The sequence below is a fragment of the Chlamydotis macqueenii genome, chromosome 1 (assembly GCF_036417535.1).
Source record: "Chlamydotis macqueenii isolate bChlMac1 chromosome 1, bChlMac1.mat, whole genome shotgun sequence".
In the NCBI taxonomy this organism is placed as follows: domain Eukaryota; kingdom Metazoa; phylum Chordata; class Aves; order Otidiformes; family Otididae; genus Chlamydotis; species Chlamydotis macqueenii.
Genome location: NC_141556.1, coordinates 874,184 through 893,768, shown reverse-complemented (window position 1 = coordinate 893,768; position 19,585 = coordinate 874,184). Strand labels below are relative to the sequence as shown.

At 69.2% G+C, this 19,585-nt stretch overlaps 1 protein-coding gene across 4 annotated transcripts in view; it reads right to left on the bottom strand.

Moving 5' to 3' along the window:
- The window catches only part of SBF1 (SET binding factor 1), a 65,764-nt gene that overhangs the window by 3,611 nt on the left and 42,568 nt on the right, over positions 1–19,585 (bottom strand). Inside the window, exons 6-32 of one of the 4 annotated variants that reach the window (XM_086743767.1) lie at positions 18,071–18,176; positions 17,461–17,593; positions 16,500–16,608; positions 14,819–14,932; positions 14,042–14,119; positions 13,378–13,491; positions 11,729–11,857; positions 11,473–11,571; positions 10,972–11,176; positions 10,622–10,734; positions 10,385–10,534; positions 10,179–10,247; positions 9,515–9,673; positions 9,069–9,328; positions 8,644–8,816; positions 8,379–8,452; positions 8,077–8,272; positions 7,573–7,700; positions 6,162–6,337; positions 4,151–4,290; positions 3,088–3,295; positions 2,751–2,947; positions 2,519–2,656; positions 1,575–1,667; positions 1,197–1,274; positions 499–683; positions 237–413 (exon numbers count right to left, since the gene is read on the bottom strand). In XM_086743767.1, coding sequence (XP_086599893.1) covers positions 237–413; positions 499–683; positions 1,197–1,274; positions 1,575–1,667; positions 2,519–2,656; positions 2,751–2,947; positions 3,088–3,295; positions 4,151–4,290; positions 6,162–6,337; positions 7,573–7,700; positions 8,077–8,272; positions 8,379–8,452; positions 8,644–8,816; positions 9,069–9,328; positions 9,515–9,673; positions 10,179–10,247; positions 10,385–10,534; positions 10,622–10,734; positions 10,972–11,176; positions 11,473–11,571; positions 11,729–11,857; positions 13,378–13,491; positions 14,042–14,119; positions 14,819–14,932; positions 16,500–16,608; positions 17,461–17,593; positions 18,071–18,176 — 3,801 coding nt within the window. The remainder of the gene's footprint in view (positions 1–236; positions 414–498; positions 684–1,196; positions 1,275–1,574; positions 1,668–2,518; positions 2,657–2,750; positions 2,948–3,087; positions 3,296–4,150; positions 4,291–6,161; positions 6,338–7,572; positions 7,701–8,076; positions 8,273–8,378; positions 8,453–8,643; positions 8,817–9,068; positions 9,329–9,514; positions 9,674–10,178; positions 10,248–10,384; positions 10,535–10,621; positions 10,735–10,971; positions 11,177–11,472; positions 11,572–11,728; positions 11,858–13,377; positions 13,492–14,041; positions 14,120–14,818; positions 14,933–16,499; positions 16,609–17,460; positions 17,594–18,070; positions 18,177–19,585) is intronic. The other 3 variants (XM_086743777.1, XM_086743786.1, XM_086743793.1) reach the window with 3 other exon arrangements.

The window sequence follows — 19,585 nt, the reverse complement described above, 5'->3', positions numbered from 1 at the left end:
CAGCTGCCCCCGACACGCGCAGCTCTCGCGCCCAGCGCCACCGAGCAGCACTCTGGGCCACTTCACCCCTGCTCCTCACACCGACCTTGCTCCCCTGGCGTCCCCCCCCCCGCAGCGCTCTGGAGGGGACGCCCACAGCCCCCTCGCATTGCCAGGCGGTCAGAGCACAGGCCCTTGACGGACCGCGGCACGGACCCCTGCCCCGGGCACGGAGCGGGCCTCGGGCACCCCCTGACCTGGGACAGCCACTCGGAGTCCTCCAGAGAGCGCAGGTAGGCAACGCTGGGGTCGGTGGAGGGGCAGCCGGGCACGCAGGCCTTCATCAGCTTTTTGAAGCTGGCCTTCACCTGCCGCACGTCGAACACCTCGATGGGCACCACCTCCCAGTGCTGCAGCGGGTCCGGCTTCACGCCCTGCGGGAGGAGAGGCTCAGCACCGCGCGGAAGCGCCCCGAGCAGGGCCACCGTGGCCCCCGTCCCCCGCGGGCGCCGGGGTCACCTTCAGCTGCGACTTGTCCCCGATGATGTAGAGCGAAGCGCGGTGCTGGCGCAGGAAGCTGGCCTCCGCGGCGGTGCCGTTGTGCTGGGCGCCCAGCAGGTCCTTCCCCGCCAGGCGCGACCCGATCTCCACGTTCAGGGCGTAGCTGCTCACGCGCCCGCTGGCTCGGATGCTGCCCCACTTGCCTGTAAGACAGCCGGCGGTCGGGCTGGGGTCCCCGGCTGCCTCGCGGGCTGCGCCGGCGCCCGCGTCCCCCCGGCCAGGCCGGCACGGAGGCCGGCAGCTGCACGACAGCGGCGCCCGAGCCGCACGCACGCCGGGAAGATGCTGGGAAGCAGGTTTGCTTTTGCTCCTGCTCCTTGCTGGGCGCTGTAGGATTTCCTGCCCGGCTCCGCATCCCATCACCTGCGTCCCCGCCCCAGGCCTGCGCCCGCGCTGCCACCACCGCCACCCAAGCACCAGCAGATGCGCAAGGAGCCCAAAGCAAACCTGCGAGGAGGCCGCGGGGTCGGCGGGACGGGCCCGGTACTTACCGCCCGCACCGCGAGCCGGCCCGCGCCGGCGCCGTGCTCAGTGGAGGCGTTAGCGGCGGTGGTGGGGGGTCGCTGGGGCGTTAGTGGTGTGAAGGGTGGGGTGTGAGGGGTGGGTGAGCGGTGGGGTTAGCACCGGTGGCGGTTAGGCGGGCGGCGGTACCCTACCTCGGGGCGTCTCGCGGCCCTTCGGCGACACGCACTTGGGGGTGGAGAGGGTGATGACCCTCGCTCTGTGCGCCAGCCCTGGGAGCACAGGACGAGAGCGGCCTCAGCGGGGGCGGCGCGGCGCGGCGGACACACGCGTTCGCCGGGCGGGGAGAGGCGCCCGCGGCACGGGCGGGAGCCACGGGAGCAATGAGTGGGACGATGGATGCGGCTGCGGGGTGGGGGCTGCAGCGGGTCCCTCCCGCCCGCCCTGCGGCTGCCCCACGGCAGAGAGCTCGGGAGGGAGCGAAGGGGAAGCGTCTACTCTACAAGAGCTGCCCCGCGCCGGGGGGCCTGCGCCGGGCCCCTGCGAGGCAGCGTTCGCTCGCACGTCCTCACCTCCGCGGCTAATAGTCCCGGGCCCATCGTCCTTCCCTCCCATCACCTGCTTCATGAGCGATCCCAGCTTAGGCTGCCTCTTGTCGGAGAAATCTGCGGCACCAACAGAACGTCAGCTCTCGGCCTCGCCGCGCCGCTCGGGGGGCCCTCCCGCCTCGCCTCCCACAGCCGGTCGGCAGGGAGGGAAGGCGCCGGAGAGAAAAAGCGGCGGCAAGCGGGAGCGCCCGGGGCCGGGACCGGGAGGCCAGCACGCGGGGAACGCCTTCCAGCCGCAGCCACAGCGAGAAGGCAGCGGGCGCAGCGGCGCGCGACCCCACCGCAGCTCTGCCCCGGCCCTGCCCCAGGCGCCTGGCCCCACGGCGGGGGGAGCACCCAGCCCCGCAGCCCCTGCTCGGCCGCTCCCTCGCCACCACGCCAGCTCGCTCCTCCGCCACCCCCAGCGCCGCTCTCAGCCTCCCTCCTCCAGCTGCAGCTCTGGGCACGTCCCCCCGCGCCGAGGGAGAGGCCTCAGGGGGGCTTTGGGCAAACCTCCTGCTCCCCAGACGGCGGGGAGCCCCCTGGGTTCCCCTCCGGACCCCCGGCCCCTGCGGCCTGCGCAGCAGCGATGGTGGGATGGCTGGGATGGAGGATGAGCCGTGGCGGGGAGGCGGGCTGCTCGGAGAGCGAGGACGCACACTTACCGCGGCGTGCCGCGACCGACCGCCAGCACGGCTGCCCGCTGCGCCGGGGCACGGGCGGTGCCGGGGTCTCGGCCAGCGGGGTCTGTCCCCGCCCGGCCCTCAGCCAGCGCCCGGATCCGAACACGGCGGTCCGGGGCCACCGAGACGGGGGACAGCCGCTCACCTGGCTGCCGGGCTCTGGGACAGCACGCCCCACTGCCGGGGCCCGGCGCAGACCAGCGCCGGCCCTCCTGCGTCCCCGCGACCCGCGACCCAGCGCCTCACCTGAGCTGCTCATGTGCGCGGAGGTGAAGCCGCTGAGCGTGTTGCGCCCACCGGCGTCGGCGTAGTGCGGCATGGAGTTGATGACGGCCTGCAGGTACTTCTCCTGCTCCAGGCTGGTGGAGTCCGTCTGCGAGGGGCCTACGAGCGGAGCCACCAGCGTCACCGCCCCGGCGCCAGACGCGGGCAGGGGGCTGCGGCCCGCTGGCGGCAGGGGGGCGGCGGGGACGGGCACCTGCGGTGGGAGCGTTCTGGGACTTGAAGAGGCCGACGACGCCCTTGCCGTGCAGCCCCCCGGAGCGCAGCAGCACGGCCTTGGTGCGGGAGTTCCGCCAGCACACCACGGGGAAGCGGTTCTGGCGGTAGCAGCGGGAGATGCGCTGGATGGTGTTGTCCTGGATGCTCTGCGGCACGATGAGCAGCCCGGGGTAGCTGCAGGAGAGCGGAGGCTCTGCAGAGCCCGGCGGGGCAGGGTGCCAGCCCACCCCAGCTCCCACAAACCAGGGAGGACCCCCGCCGTCCCCTCCCGGCCCCGCGGCCCCCCGCTCAGCCGCGGCCCCGCTGCGGCTCACCTGCGGCAAATGGCGTACATGCGGTTGACGGTGGAGATGCGGAAGGGCTCGTTCTTGGAGCGCGTGAGGCTGCTGCTGAGCGTGCCCAGCCCCAGCCGCTGGTAGTCGCGGCAGCAGGCCCGCTCCACCAGGTGGTTGATGGTCATCTTGTCCGAAGGTTTGATGGTGGTGGTGGGGGTCAAAGTGCTTCTGTCCATCTCCTCAGACACTGCCGAGACACAGGGGGACCCGGGCTGGCGCTCGGCACGGGCGCGGGGTCCCACGCGCAGCCGGACAGGGCAGAGGACGGGGCAGGAGCTCCCTCCCACCACCGCCACCCGAGCCGGCAGAGCCCAGCTGCCCCCTTCACTGGGCCGGGCGCTGGGATTGGGGGCGAGAGCCTTTACTTGGGAGCTTAAAAGCAGAAAGGGAAGTGAGAAGAGGAGCAGCCCAACACCGATCTGTCCAGAGCTGCTCCAGCACACCGGTCTCATCTCCTCCCCCGAGGAGAGAAATCTCCTGGGAGAGGGGGCAACAACTCAGCACCACCGAGGCTTTCAGCCCGCGACGCGTCCACCCGCGCAAAGCCACCGTCAGCGGGCACAGCCCTCGGTGGCCGCCCTTCCTGCCGCTCCTAACGCATCTCCTAACGCAGAACTGGGGGACAGCGGCTCCCAACGGCCTCTCCTCTGCGCCGGAACGCAGCCGGTGTTTTTGCTAATAACTGACGGGCACAGCGGAGGCTCGCGAGGTTTGGGGCAGACCCCGAGCCGAAAAGCACCGCAAACGAGCCGGGGAGCCAGCAGAAGGAGCAGAACCCCAAGCGTCCCGGTGAACAGAAGGGAAGATCCAAACCCAGCCCCGCCCAGGCCGAACAAAACCCAGACAACCGGCCACCACCAGCAGACGAGAGCTGGCGGGCGGCTGAGAGCCGGGAGAGGCGGCAGTCCTCCGCACGAGGGGAGCTCCCACCCTGCTCCCTGCACGGCGACGGCCGAGACCCCTCCCAGCTGGAGGACGCTCCTGCTCCAGCCGCCGGCCCGCTCCCCACGGCCCCCCGTCCCCGCTCGGGGCGCTCCCAAACCTGAGATCTCGTCCTCGATGTCCTCCGGGAAGTGCTGGCTGCTCCGCTGCTCCCACGCGGGCGGCGTGTATTTCTTGCGCGTCACGTACTGGCGGCCGATGGTCTTCTTGGCGTTTTTCACCAGGTTTTTGGAGAGCGTCCTGCAAGCAGAGAGCAGGCTGGTGCCGACTGACAGCGGCTCCGCGGGCGCACGCCCGCAGCCCCGCACGGCCGGAAGAGCGGCTCCCGCGGCGCCAGAGACACCAACGCTCGGTCACCCCAGAGCAAAGCAGAGACAGGAGCAGCCCTCACTGCTGGCTACGGGCGCGGGGTCAGCGTCCCTGTCACCGCAGGACGGGAAGTGTCACCGGCCAGTCCCCGGGCAGGGAGGAGCCGGCTCCTCGGCTGCAGGAGGGCACGGAGCCGGAGGCAGAGCCTACAGCGCTTCCCTCTCCCTGGGGATCGCGGGGAGGTTGGCCGGGGCAGGCGCCCCAGCCTCCGGACCCGAGGGGCCGCCGGCCTCGTCCCGGGCTCTAATGCCATCACCCTCCCAAACCCGGGGGTGGCCAGGCTGCGCGGTCACAGCAGGCTCCGCATGGAGCTCCGGGAGGCAGGAATTCCTGAAGGCAGGAGCAGCCGGCCCGCACGCAGGGCCTCGCGCTCACTGTCCCCTCGGTGAGGCTGCGGGCTCCGAGCGGAACCAACCGAGCTCTGGGTCAGACACCAGCCAGGGCAGGGGCCGCAGCCAGCCCAGAACTCCTACGCCGACGCAGAGATTGCTAGAAAGCCACCTCGTCAGGGCAGGGGCCGGAGTGAGATCAGGAGGGGCCTTGTTCTGCTTCGCAAAGCGGGCAGTGAGGGAACGCAGCTGCTCCCAGCTTTTCCCAAGGGAGGCGAAGCCTTGGGACGGAGGAAGGACGCCGTCCTGAGAACACGCGCTCAGGTACGGAGGCCAGGAATGGGAGGAGCAAGGTCTGCAGACAGTGTGGGGCACTGGAAGCAGACGCGGAGCGGCTGACAAAGCAGATCTCACAAGTTCGGTCACTCCTGAGCGTGCCCAGGCTCCGGGGGGGCTTGGCGGCACCGGCACGGCCCCCTCGGCACGCCCTGGGATCCGCCGGCGTGCCACGGAGCACCAGGACGACCGCCCGCCGCCTCCGCGGGCCGCGGCGCTGCCACGGTGAGAACGCGCAGCCCAGACGCAGGCGCCGGCCCGGCAAAGGGCAGTTCCCGAGCGAGAGGCCCACAGCCCAGGGCGCATGCAGAGCGTGCGAGGAGAAACCCCGACAGCGGTGAAGGCTGCAGCCCCGGCCAACGCCACCTCGCAAGCTCCCGCCCAGGGCGAAGGCGTCTTACGTGGTTGAACGGCCACGGTGCCCGAGGGACAGCACCCCCACTGCCAGGCCCTGGAACATATCGGTCACCTGCTGGGAGCTGCGTCACAAACACACGAGAGGCTCAGCCCGCAGGGCGCACCAAGCAGGAACGCGGCAGCCACCGGACCCCGGCGCGGCAGCGCTGCCGACCCTCGCCACCGAGCGCAGGAGCGGGGCCTGGCCGCAGCTCAGCACCGTGCACGCAGCCTGGCCGCGGCTCAGCACCGTGCACGCAGCCTGGCCGCCGCCCCGCCGCGCTCCCCGTCCTCCAGCACGGCGCAGGCTGCTCTCTCCTGCCCGCCGCAGGATGCCTCCCTGGGGCCTGCGCGTTTCAGCCCGGGCAACGGCGCCGGGAACGCCACGAGACAAACGCCCTGCTTCCCGCGCGTGACCGGAGCTCTGCGCGGCGCTGGGAGACCGCTGCCGGACGCGCAGCACGTCCCCTCCCAAAAAACAAGCGGAGGCCCTGTGCGAGGAGAGGCCTGAGCAAGGCAGGCTCAGGACCCCGACTCCGCTCAGGAGTTTGCACCCCGGCTTTTTTCGGGCCACCCCGGCTCGGCGGCTCCCTGCTGGGTGGGCTGGAGGAGGGAGAGAAGCCCTGCGGCGCCCGAAGGGTGAAGCGCACCCCGCGCACTGTCCCCCCGCGGCACGGGTACCTGAGCGAGGGGTTCTTCTCCTTGGCCTTGGGCTGCATGGCCTGCTTGGGCGACTGGCCCACGGTGAAGGCGAAGGTGCCGCGCACGTGCTGGGGGTAGCGCAGCTTGTGCAGGTGCTTCCTGAAGACCTCCGCGCTGTCCGAAGCCACCTCCTCGTCGAAGGCGATCTTCAGCAGCTGCAGGGAGAGCGGGGAGCAGGCTGAGGGGGGGTCACGGCGCGCTGGGCACGGCTGGGCCGGGCTCCCGGAGCACAGGGCAGAGCCCAGGTCCCGGCCGGAGCAGCGATCGCGGCGGGCGCAGGCCAGGCTGGGCGGCTGCCGCGTCCGTCCCTCCGTGCCAGTCACTCTGTCCCACGCTCCTGCCCCACGGAGACCATGCCGTTACCAGCACCGCTGCTCCCGTGACGTCCCCGGTGCCGGTCCCTGTGGCGCTGAGCACGCAGGGCGGGCAGGAGGGAGCAGACAGCACATTTTAGGGGCTCTCCTCCCAGCACTGCTCTACCTCCACAAGTCTCCCAAAGATTTGTACATTTGACAAAGAATTTTACATTCTTAAAGACGACTCGCATTGCGATGTCTCTCCCTGCAGTATTTCCCTCCCCCAGGACCTGCCGCAGGGTTTTGCAGAACCGTCTCCCAGGGTGCTGTGGGGACACCTCACACCTCAGGGCTCCAGCAGCCACCGGAGCAGACGGAAAGGAGCCCCCAGCTAACAGGAAGCTGCTCCTGCGTCCAACAGGGCTGCAGCTGGAGCCCCTCCGCTGTGCGGCCGGGCTGGGAGAGCTGGGGCTGCTCCGCCTGGAGCAGAGGAGGCTCCGGGGAGAGCTGAGAGCGGCTCCCGGTGCCCAAAGGGGGCTGCAGGGAAGGTGGGGAGAGACTCTTCAGCAGGGCCTGGTGGGACAGGACAAGGGGTGATGGGTTTAAAATAGAGGGAGGGAGATTCAGACTGGACACCAGGAAAAATGTTCTATGCTGAGGGTGGTGGAGCACTGGCCCAGGTCGCCCAGAGAGGCGGTGGATGCCCCATCGCTGGAAACATCCCAGGCCAGGTTGGCCGGGGCTCTGAGCAACCTGATCCGGTTGGAGATGTCCCTGCTCCTGGCAGGGGGTTGGGCTGGGTGGGCTTGCACGCTCCCTTCCCACCCAAACCCCTCTGGGATTCTGTGGATCCCAGCCCACTCCTTCCTCTGCTCCAGCCCCGGCCCCTCAGGTGCCGTCACCTGCTGCAGAGGTTTGAGGTTTGTCTTTGGTCCGCCCAGGGAATGCACCCCCAAACCACGTCAGCCTGGGCAGCGAGTGCCTCGTCGCAGGGGACGGTGCCAGCCACGGCCACGTACCTGCGGGTCCCACCAGCAACGCGCGCCCCAGCTGAGAGCGCGCAAAGGAGCGGCCGGCAGCTGCCGGCGTCTCACCTGGAATGTGCACGAGCGCAGCTGCAAGCCCTCCTGGATGAACTGATCCACCTGGGCCTGGATATTGATCTTCTTCTCTTTGGTCAGCGAGGCGATGGGGAAGGACCGCACCACCACCTGCTCTCCCACTGCGCACAAGGATGGGAACGGGTTAGCCACGTCGCGCTGCCTGCGCCCGGCACGAGGCCGGGCCACGCTCCGCCACCCTCGCTGGCCACAAGCACGGAGAGGAAGTGGCCAGGAACGAGCTAGACGCGCTACAGCCGGCCCACGGTGACTTGTAGGCGATGCTCTAGGATGGGCACGAGCAGTTTATCACCCGCCAAAGGTGGACAGCAAGAGCAACCACCTCCTTTGGGAGCAACCACTGAGCCTGCGGCAGCTGCAGCAGCCCCGAGCCAGGCCCAGCACCACGGTAGCCACCTGAGGCCCGGGAGAGCCACCAGCCACCTCCTCCCCAGGCAGCACCAGCCCCTGAGGACGCGGCGCACGCGAGACCCTTACCCAGAGGGTCGGTGGGAGTGCCTTTGAAGATGATGCGGTACGTGGTGAGGAAGATGGCTCCCTCCGCGGGGAGGAGAGGCGGGCCCCCAATATTCCCTCCGGCAGCTTCCTCCCGTCCGTCAGGCATGAGGTACACGCGGAGCCCCTCCATCACGCACTCCTCGCCCACCAGCAGGTTGGGGCGCAGCAGCTTTGGCTGGGGGACGTACAGCAGGGCGTTCAGGCCCGCACGGACGGCGCAGGGGACCCGACAGCCCCGCGCGGCACCGCAGCCTCCCCCCGCCGCAGCGGCCGGTCCCTACCTTCTGGATGGGAGGAAGCCTCTTGCTCTCCCTGTGCACGGCATCCAGCGTCTCGATGTGCATCTGCACGATGTCTGCGGGGAAACACGAACCCAGAGAGACCCTGAGCAAAGCGCTGCCCTCCGCACCGCCCCGCAGCGCCGCGTGGCCTTCCCACCGCCTCCCGCAGCGCCTCCCCTCGAGCAGAGCCCCCAGCCCACCCGGAGGGATCCCCAGCGTGATCCCATGGCCGCCCGCGCCCCAGCACCGCGCGAGGCGTTGTTACCGGGGATCATGACGTGCAGCCCCTTGAGGTGCTCGTTGGTGACCCCGCTCTCCGTGCAGACTTTGTCCACGAAGCGGTTGATGAACCGCACCACGTAGTTGGCCACGTCCGAACTCTCCGCGTCCTCAAATCCGCTCTCCGTGTCGTAGCTCTCGGCCACGCTGCCAGCGATGCTGCCGTGAGGGAGGAGGGGAGAGTTAACCCAGAACTCCTCTCCCCTCTGCTGTAACCCACGCCAGGCAGAGCCCGAGGGAGTTTCCACTCTTGCTATGAACCCAGGAGAGCGTCCAGCTCTTGACATGGAGCACCCCTGCGCGCCGCAACCTGCGTCACTCCCGACGGCAGCCCAACGCTCGCACCAAGGAGCTCCCGTCCCCAGTTCAGGTTGCGCTGGCATCCCCCCCAGGCTCTCCAGGCCCGCTCACCTGTTGGTGACGAAGCTGTTGCTGACGCTCTCCACGTCCCCCAGCCCGGAGCTGCGCAGCAGGCGGTTCTTGCTGGTGTCGAGCGGCAGCAGCAGGTAGCTCATGCGGTTGGCGTAGTGGATGGCCTGGCTGAAAACAGTGCTCTCCTCCTTCTGGATCAGCTCCTGCTGTTTCTCTCGGCTCATGGTGGGCCAGAGCCTCAGCTGCTCTGACGCTATCTCCAGGGCAGACTTGGCTTCCTGCGGCCCCTCCGTGCTCTCCTGAAGGAGTAGAAGGGAGATGTCAGTCGTCCTGCCAGCCTTCACCCCACTGTTCCCCTGGGAATCTCCAGAACCAGGGTGCAGCCCCTCAGACCGGTCCCAGCATCCTCATCAGTGGATCACTGGGGAGAGCCGCTTCCGCGCAGCGGCTCTCCAGGGACGCCGGCCCCGCCATCGCCACCTCACCTCATCCGCGTGGTTCTCCTCGTTGTTGTCCAGGTACAAGGCTCGGATGTGGTTCTGCACGTCGCAGTAGAACATGGCCTCCCAGAACTGGATGTTGGTCCACACCACGTGCTCCTGCACGCAGCTGTAGGCAAACTGCGTGATGCCCGGGCTCAGTTTCTGGGGAAGCAGAAGGCGGGAGAGTTTCACACAAACGCGGCCCTCGTCCCGAGCTCTCTGCAGGCAATCCCAGCTCCAGCCTGCTGCTGGGAAAGGCAACGCGCCCTTGGGCAAGCGGGAGGGACGTCTGCGCCAGAGCTCCTCCAACAAACTGCTCTCAGACTTGCGCAGCACCCACCCAGCGCCCCGCAGGACCCCACGCTACGGGTGCTCTACGGGAGGCGGAATCTCAAGCCCAGCCTGACCGACAGATCACGCCGGCACTTCGGAGCAAGCCATTTTCTGAGCACCGTTCCCACCAGTGTCCCAGCCGTCCCGGGAGCCTCGGGCCCAGCGACCAGTGCAGCCAGCCTGGCCGAGCTACTGGGCAGGACCCCGCGCTCCGAGGGGACAATGTGCCCCCCGCCCGGCTGCAGCGCTGCCGCTCAGCCTGCCAGCCTACGCGGCCTTCGAGGAGTTCGGCGCCTGCGAGGGCCGCACGGGGTCAGGACGCTGCGGGACTCACTCGGCAGAACGCGGTGACCAGCGGCAGGAGCGCGGCTGCGATCCCGTGCTCGTCCATGGCCGTGCAGTCCTGGGGAAGAGAGGGAGCAGAGGGTACGAGAGGATTCACCGCAAGACCCCAGAGCCGCTCCGACCCCCGCGCCGCGCCGTTTCCCACCACGGGAGACGAGCTCCTTCCTGAGACACGCTCCCCCCAGCCCCTCGTACCTGCAAGCAGCAGTTCATCATGCGGATGATGAAATCGAACTGCTGGTGGTCCAGCACCGCCCGGTTCTGCTGCACGTGCAGGTTCAGCTCCTGGGTCAGGCAGTGCCGGGCCGCTCGGCCCTTCATGGCGCGCAGCACGGCGGGGAACAGCTGCGGAGGGAGGGGGTCAGGGAGTAGAAAGAGGGGCCCCGGCAGAGCTCCTCCCCGCAACCACAGCTCCCCAGGAGCCCCCCTCACCTTTTTGGCTTCTAACATCTTGTTCTCAAAGACGTAGGAGATGCAGTTCCTGACCACCTCCAGGCGCCGGGCGCTGTTGGCCAGGGCGTTGCCGTTGCGCTCCATGATGGCAGCTGGGGAGAGAACCCCCCGACAGCGCCGTCAGGGCAGGGCTTTCACCCCGGGGTGGGGCGAGATGGGTGCCCCCTCCCCTGCCCCGCGTGGGCAGCGCTCTGCGCTCCAAGAGCCCACGATGGAAGAACAGCACGGGCTCTTCGGCCGTCCCCTCACACCGAGGGGCAGAGCTGACGGGGACAGCGCGGCCGCCTCTCCAAGACAGCGGCATGACCCACGTTCTGCTCCAGACCTACCGATGGGGGGGCCCGACGGCACCATGCACTTCTTCTCGGCCTTCACAGCCGGCGGAGCCGTCTGCAGCTTGGCAGTGGCCTGGTCGATGATCCACTGCACCATCCCCTCGTCCAAACGAGGAAAAGGCTTCTGGTGGAGCCGCAGGTGACAGCCTTCCGTGGGCTTCTGCACCTTGTGCATGGTCACCGCGGGGTACGGGTTCTCCTGGCACAGCAAGGACAGGTTCTTTTCAGGCCTCGCGCGTCCTCTCGCAGGGCAGGAGCCCCAGCGAGGCGTTCCTCTGCAACCTCTGCTGCTCTGAGCCCAAACGCCCTCCCGGCCGCTTCCCACAGCCCCCAGAAACCGCAGCCCGGAGGGGAGGCTGGCTGGGGAGCCGCGCCGGCACACTCTGCTCCCAGGAGCCGCGAAGACAGACCGGCCGGGACCCGACCCGGGCTCTCCCTGCCCCGTGCCCCCTCAGACCGGCTTCCCTCTCCCGCGCTCGGGCCTGCAGGACTCACGTTTTTGTATAGTTTCTCTGCCAGCTCTTTGATGTGCCGCAGTATTTTCTGCTTGTTCCCCTCTTCCGCGCGCATGCGCTTCACTTCATAAGCCACGAGCTGGGTGAAGAAGAGACAGGTGAGAGGCGCAGCTGCCTGCTGGGCAGGATCCAGCCGCCCTTCCCACACCTGGCTCCGTCCCTGGGTGCAACGCCGCAGCCGAATGGAGCAAGGACACGCGGGACGGCCGGGCTGCGGCTCCCAAACTGCCGCTCACCTCATCGAACAGGTCGATGGAGCGGTACGGGGCCCCCCGCTCGGTCACGAAGCCAGCGAACGCCATGCCCTCCAGCACCTTGGTGAGGAAGTCATCCTCCGTCAGCCCCCTCTGCCCAAGGAAGGCTGCCTGGAACGGGGAAGAGCGCACAATGTCACCGGCAATGATCAGCCCAGGCATCAGGACTGAGGCGGCAGCGTGGGTGCCACCGTCACCGCAGCGAAGGACAGGCGCCCACGTGGCAGCGGGACCACGCCGCCTCCTTCCCCGTCCCACGCAGGCGCAGGAACGGGGTTTGCACAGAAACCTGCACCTCTGCTGCGCGGCAGAGGCACGTCTGCGGCAGGACACGCTCGACCGCAAGCGGAGAGCCGCAGCGTCAGCCCCAGCATGGACTGTGGGGGACACGCTGCTTCACGCGTCCTGCGACAAGGACCTCATCCTGAACAGCGCTGGTCCGGCGGCGCCTGGGAGCTCATCCCACCCGAGATCCGCCGGCTGCGGCCCGCCGCGTGCCCTCAGGAGCAGCCGGGGGGGACCAGCTTTTGCTCTCCCAAACGCCCTCACCTGCTCGCTGCGCGCCGACCCACCGAGCGGGACAGGACGAGGGTCCTACGGCAGGGACTGCTCTCCCCCAGCCCCCACGACGCTATGGCCCTGCGGGCCGCTACGCCACGCGGGCTGGCCCCCCGCGCCGCTCTGGAGGAGCTGGACCAGCCCGTCCTGGGGAAGGAGCGGAGAGGCGCACAGCTCGGTGCGGCCGCACCAGAACACCGACCGCTGAGTCTCGTGGCCCGAACCCCGCGAGAGGGGCACGGGCGGTGCTGTGACCCGGGCGCTACGCGAGTGAAATCCGGGCTGGTTTGGAGTGCACACAGCTGCTGCGTGCAATGGTTTGCAAAACGGCCGGCTGGGCAGAGCGGGAAGGCGCAGGCAGCGGTTAGGTCCCGTCCTCAGCGACCCGGAGCGTGCAGCGGGGAGGGCACGGCCGCAGCAGGGCTGCAGGCTGCGCGATGTGGCCAGGCCAAGCTGCATCGCTCAAGTGCCTCTGCTCTCACTTCCCGTCTGTCGCCCTCTCTTGCATTCGGTCCCACGGACGCCCAAATGCTGCGAGCTTTTCCCTGCTCCCCCTGTCTTTCCGCACGGCTAACACCCCAGCAGCGCCAGATCTTCCAAAATTCCCCCGCTGCCGGCCGTGATGCGAGCGACGCCTTCGGTGAGCCCAAAGCTGCCCGACACCGGGCACGGGGACGCCAGCTGAGCGCGTCCGACCGCAGATGGGCGCAGAGAAGCGATGTCTGACCCCCAACACCTCGGGAGGGTCAAGGACAAACACAGGGTGCAGGTGGACCCAGGAGCAGAATCCCAGAGGGGTCTGGGTGGGAAGGGAGCGTTACAGCCCACCCAGCCCAACCCCCTGCCAGGAGCAGGGACATCTCCAACCGGATCAGGTTGCTCAGAGCCCCGGCCAACCTGGCCTGGGATGTTTCCAGGGATGGGGCATCCACCGCCTCTCTGGGCAGCCTGGGCCAGTGCCCCACCACCCCCAGCGTAAAGCACTTCTCCTGTACATCCCGTCTGAGTCTGCCCCCCTCCATCTCAAACCCGTGACCCTCAGACCCTGCACGCGTGCCGTGCCAGCGCCTCACCTTGTGGAAGCGGATGACCGGCTCGGGGTGGATGCGGATGATGTGCAGACACCAGCGATAGCCCTGAAGCAGCTGTGCAAACAAGCGGAGGAAGACGGCCCGGATCTCCTTATCCTGCAGAGGGGGAAGGCCGGCGTGGTCAGCGAGAGGCGCAGACGAGCCACGGGACAGGGGTCTGCACCCAGCACAGGGGCGAGGGGACGGAACCACGCGGCAGGGCCAGCGACTGCTGAGCAGGGCAGGAAACCCAGCAGAGATTTCAGGGGAAAGGGGACGCGGCAGGCTGGATTCACTGTTCTGCCGCCCGGTCACAGCATCCCCACCGCTGCACGCAGCGGACCAGGGAGCTCTCACAGCCCGGGGTTTGCTGGAGTGCCCCAGCATTCGCTGCCTGCCTCCAGCCCCGCTCCAGCGCGGCAGCAAAGCCAGCAGCCCCCGCCCACGGGCCAGCTACTGAAACAGCACTGAAACGTGGCTTCCAGGCCAGGCTCGGAGCTGCAGCCCCGGTGTCCTGGCAGTGACGGGCTTCCCCTCTTAACCCCAGCAATGCTGAGACGGAGCCAGGCCTGAAACGGTGCCTGTCTGCCCCACGCCCGAGGAACAGGGCGTCCAGCTGGGACGGCAGCCTCACAGGAGGGGTCTCCTGCCTCCCCGCTCCACTCACCTGCATTTTGAGAGACGAGGCGGAAATGGTTGAAGGGGGGAACGCGAGATCTGCCACCTCCAGCTCCGGGTCCAGGACCTGCAGGCAAAGCACGCAGCGCGCTCAGGGGGATCTCTGCCCTCACAGCCGGAAAAAGCGAAACCGCGCTCCCCAGAGACACCACAGCACCCACAAAAGGGTCCGAAGGGTTTGGAAAGAAACCTAGGGGGCTGGAACCACCCGGTACCAGAATGTGCTGTGCGGTGCAAGGGAACCCTGCAGGCCTGACCCCTCCGCGCGAGCCCCGCTGCCCAGAGCACGGACCCCAGGACAGGGGGGAAGCAGGAGCCGCTCCAGCTCTGCTGCGATAACATACAGCACAGGAGGGCTGGGGGCTCAGCACGGCAGGGCTGCGACAGAACCAGCCCCCCCGCCTCCCCGTGCCGCGGCAGAGGAGCAGAAGCTGAGGCGCGCAGCGTTTGTTCGGCACGGCCGCCCTGGGCACGCTCTTGCACGGCCAGCGGTCTCCGGGAACACGCGAGCAGCCAGAAAAGCTCCAGGGCCGCAGCTGCTTCCTGCCCTGCTGGGAGCCAGCCGCCCAGTTCCCAGAAACTTTTGGCAGAAGAACCCCTGCTCTCCGGCGCTGCCACGCACCAGAGCCCATCGGGGTCAGGAGGTTTCCTGCGACGCGGTCAGCAGGACGCTGAGATAGGGACCTCCGCTCGCAGCGCTGTCCCTGCTGCTCCGTTCCCCGCTCCCGGCGGAAACGCGCGGCATTCCCGAGGCTGCAGCACTCACCATGGAGAGGGCTTCCCGGGTCTGCTGGAGCAGAGGCTCAGGGAGCAGGGAGATGTGTACGCACTCCGGGACGTTCACCGTCCCGCCGTCCAGGTCCGCGATGACAACGTCCAGCTGGAAGGGGCAGATGGGCGTGAGACGAGGCCGGGCGCGCCGACACCCTCCCCACCAAGACCTCCCGCGGGGCGGCGCAGGGCTGGCGAGGGGGAACGGGGCTCAGGAGAGCGGGGCTCAGGAACCACATCTGCCTCCTCTCCACCAGTTTGCGGATGACACCAAACTGGGCGGCGGTGTGGGTCTGCTGGAGGGTGGAAGGCTCTGCAGAGCGGTCTGGCCAGGCTGGGCCCATGGGCCGAGGGGAACCGTGTGAGGGCCAACACGGCCGAGGGCTGGGTTCTGCGCTCGGGGCGCAACAACCCCACCCAGCGCTGCAGGCGTGGGGCACGGCGGCTGGAAAGGGACCTGGCGTGCTGGGTGACAGCGGCTGAGCAGGAGCCAGCGGTGCGCGCAGCGGGCCGAGAGGGCCAGCAGCACCCGGCCGGCGTCAGGAGCAGCGTGGCCGGCGGGAGCAGGGCAGTGGCGGTGCCGCTGTGCTCGGCACTGGTGGGGCCGCTCCTCGAGTACAAGAAGGACGTTGAGGGGCTGCAGCGCGTCCAGGGAAGGGCAACGTGGCCGGTGAGGGGTCTGCAGCACCAGCGCTGTGAGGGGTGGCTGAGGGAACGGGGGCTGTTCAGCCTGGAGAGGAGGCTGAGGGGAGCCCTCATCGCTCTCCACAACTGCCTGACAGGAGGGTGCAGGGAGGGGGTGCTGGTCTCTTCTCCCAAATAACTCGTGATGGGACCAGAGGAAACGGCCTCAAGGTGCGGCAGGGGAGGTTTAGGGTGGGCATCAGGAAACGCTTCTGCACTGGAAGAGCGGCCAGGCGCTGGACCAGGCTGCCCAGGGCGGTGGTGGGGTCCCCGTCCCTGGAGGTGCTCACAGAACGTGTGGACGTGGCGCCGCAGGACGTGGGTCAGTGGGCACGGGGGTGCTGACTGTCTGTGAGCGCTCTGGCTCTCAGCAGTGATCTTCTCTTACCCACCGCCCCCAAACCCAAGCACCGGCCAGCACACACGCTACGGAGGGATCCCATGGCTCCCTGCAGCGAGGCGGCACGGGGAGGGCAGCCTGGCAGGAGGGGGACACAGCGTTGCTCAGCGGGCACCTGCCAGGACCCTGCGCATCAGACTCCTCGGCACCTCATCGGGCGCCAGACACCGACCCCGGCCCGGCACAGAGGCCGCCCTGCGTAGCCCAAGCGGCACGCTGCAGCCCGCGCAGCCAGCTGCGGGAAAGCCGGTTTGGGTTTCCATGGGACTCGTTACCCTTCGGCTTCATCCAGCTCCCGAACTGAGGGCTGAGGTGCCAACGCAGCCTCTCGGGCCGGCGCTGCCAGCCCAGCTTCAGAATGAAATCCTCGGGTAACCCCCGCTGCGCGCGCAGCTCGATGGCGCGTGGCCCTGCCAGCCCTGCTTGGCTCGGGCGGCGTCTGGATCGCGGCCCAGCTGGCCGGCCCAAACAAGCAGCGCCTGTGCGAGGCGGCGCGGCCGGCCTGCGGGCCCGGGTTTGTGCTGAGAGCGCGGGCACACGGCCCCCGCCTCCCCCTCGGACCGCGTAAGGGACGGGGCCGAGGGCGTCTCACCAGCTCCTGCGTCTCCGACTGGAAGATGGAGTGCACCCCGATAATGAAGGGCGTCGGCGTGCTCAGGACCTCGAGGAGCTGCGCGGGCAGGATGGGCACGTAGGTGAAACTGCAACAAAACAAGCACCACTGCAGCCAGCCGAGCCCCGCTCTCCGCCGCGCGCCGACCCGGGCGCCCGCTGGCGATCCCCACGCCCGGAGGCTGCGGGTGGCCGCGCCCCCAGGAGGGCAGGCGTGCTGCTGGCGCGCGCGGCCCTTCAGACAACGCGTGCCCTGCAGCCGCGCGAGGCTGCTGGAGGCTGGTGGCCACTGCCCACCACCGTTCCCCGGCCCTGGAGTTACGGTCCAAGCCCGACCAAGGTTAAGGCGGCCGGCAGAGCTGTTCAGCTCCGACAGAAAGCTCTCTGGAACACGACCAGCCTCTCCGCAGTCTGGGGACGGCAGGCCAGCGTGCAAACAGCGCGACAGGAGCTGGCAGCAACAATGGCCTGTCTATCTCCGCTGCCCTACTTGGGAGACGAGCAACCCACCCCAGCGGCGGCCAGTCTGCGAGCCAGCGTCCCCATCCCCGCCGGGGCCCCGCGGGTCAACAGCGTCACCGGCTCCCCCGGGGCCGGGGCGAGCGGGGTGCCAGCCGTCCCGCAGGAGCCACTGCGTCCCGCAGGAGCCACCGCGGCGGCCTGGCCACCTTCCCAACAGCCCTGCATGCCCGTGCCCCTTTCTAGGGAGGGCACAATTCGCACCACGGCTTTCTGGAAGCCTCCCAGCGCCCTCCCAGCGTTCGGTGAGACTCTGTGCCCGGGGCTGGGACGGAAGGCTGGCAGCGGAAGCAGCGCGCTGGCGCCCCAGGCTCTGCCCAGGCTGCAGCGCAGCTGGGAGAAGGGAAAGGGGACGGCAGCTGCGCCCTCGCTGGCTGCAGGTGGCTGCCGCAGGGCTGCGGGGGGCGGCGGGGTTCCCTCACCTGTATTTGAGGGGGAACATAAGCGCAAGGAGAGCGCGGCAGGCGTCGGTCAGCCTCTGGTAACTGCTGGAGAGAAACAGGATCTTGTGCTCAGTGAGCGCTGCGCAGAAGAGGTACAGCACGTTGGTGATGCCTGGGGAGACGGGGAGAGAGGAGCGCTCAGAACGCGGGTTCTCCTCCCACACCCCACCCGGGCCGGACCCCGCTCCCCATCTCCTCATCGTCCGCAACACAGGAGCTGCGCATCCTCCCAGAGCCACCCAGGCACGCGCTCCCCCTCTTCCGAGAGGCGCCAGCGCCCTGTAAGCAGAGGCAGCAGGCAGCAGACCTCAGGGCGCCCCTTCCTGCCGCCCGGGCCCTTTCTCATGAGCGTCGGCCGCGTCCCCGCGCCCCGGCTGGGGAGAGCCGCCGGTCTCCTGGGAAAGGGAAGGCAAAGCGGGGCCGGGAAGGGCTCAGCCTGAGGTGGCTGCGGCTGGGAGAGAGCCCCGAGCCGACACAGCAGGCTCAACGGCGCGGTGGGAAGCGAGGTGCAGGGAACTCCAGCGCAGGACTGGGCCAGCTGGCTTTGGCACCGCACCCCGTGAGAAGGAGGCGCGGGGAGAAGTCTCACCGAGCTGGCGGAAGAGCAGGGCGACGCTGCAGCTGCTGACGGGAAGCGAGTCATTGATGGGCGTCTGGATCACCTGCCTGTCCCCGGCTCCCAGAGAGATCGTCCGCTGCAAGAGAGAACAGACCCGGTCACAGGCGCCCGCGCAAGCGAGGGACGAGCGCCAGCACCGAGGGGCAGCCAGCCGCCCCGCTGCCCGGCCCAGCCGGTGGCAGCCCGGATTCCCCCGGTGCACAGGACCAGGGCGCCCGCGCCCCTCGGCGCAACGCTGGTCCCCAGCGGGGCAGCGTGTCCTACCCGGGCGCACGGCCTCGCAGCAGCACGGCTGGAGCACGGCTGCTGCAGGGAGAGGAGCCCGCGACAACGCACGTCGTGGGGAGGAGCGGGAGGCTGGAAGGGCCGGCAGCCGGGCCGGCAGCTCCTCAAGGGCTGCAGAAGCGGCAGCGAGCCCCCAGACCCGCACTGCGCGGTGGCACACGGGGGCTTCTCCAGGACCTGGCGCGGGCCCAGCTGGCAGCCTCTCCCGCGGGACAGGGCGCCTCGCGAGGCAGCGCGGCAGGCCCTGACGGCTCTGGTGTGAGGGCTGGGGACGCAGACCGGGCACAGCCCCGTCGCTCCTGCTCCACGATAATTCATTTCCCAGACCCGAGCTCGTTCCCGGGGGCACAGGGAAGCCTACGCGTCTCTCCAGGCCGCAGGGGCTGGGGCAGGAGCAGACCTGGCCCCCTCCTCCTCCCTCCCCAGCTCTCCAGGGAGAACACCCCCTGCAATAGCAGGTTTCGCCATCACCCCCCTCCTTGCTCAGCCTCCTGCAGCCGCGGGAGCTCACGCCACCACAGCAGCGGCCCAGGCGTCGGCTCCTGCCCGCCCCGGCCTGGCAGCGCAGACCCAGCGCCCCCGACCCTTCCAGAGCGGGGCCACCGCGTTTCACAATCCCCGGGCAAGCGCGCTGGCGGGGAGGCGGACAGGAACGCAACCCTCTGCCCAGAGCCCGCGCCCGCGTCCCCCGCTGCCTGCCAGCGCCACGCGTGCGGCACCCCGGGGCGCTCTGACCGAGACGAAGAGCGCGCGGGCCTGCGCCACCCTCGAGACCGATAAGAGAGGTCGCTAAGGAGGAGACAGAGCCGATGACAGAAAAGGCGTGCGTACCGCTGCTTCGTCGTCCGCGTCAGGCTGAGATAGAGACAGACAGAGACAGCACTGTCAGTTAGAGACACACGGAGCAGCCGGCGGCAGGGAGCACGAACACGGGCGCAGGCCAGCGAGCGGGGGCCAGCGCGCTCGGAGAGGAGAGGCACACACGCACACAAAGCGAAAGCAACAGCTGCCACACGGGAAAAGAGCGTTGGACACGGCGGGAGGACAGGTACAGCGCGGAAGGGAGTGCCACCCACGAACTGCCCTCCCTGGAGCACACGACGTGTTCCCGCAGCACAGGTCCACCCTGCAGGAACCGGGCGGTGACGAGTAACGGTGCCAAAACGCGCTGCTCAGCGGGGCACGGCGGCTCGAGGGGTC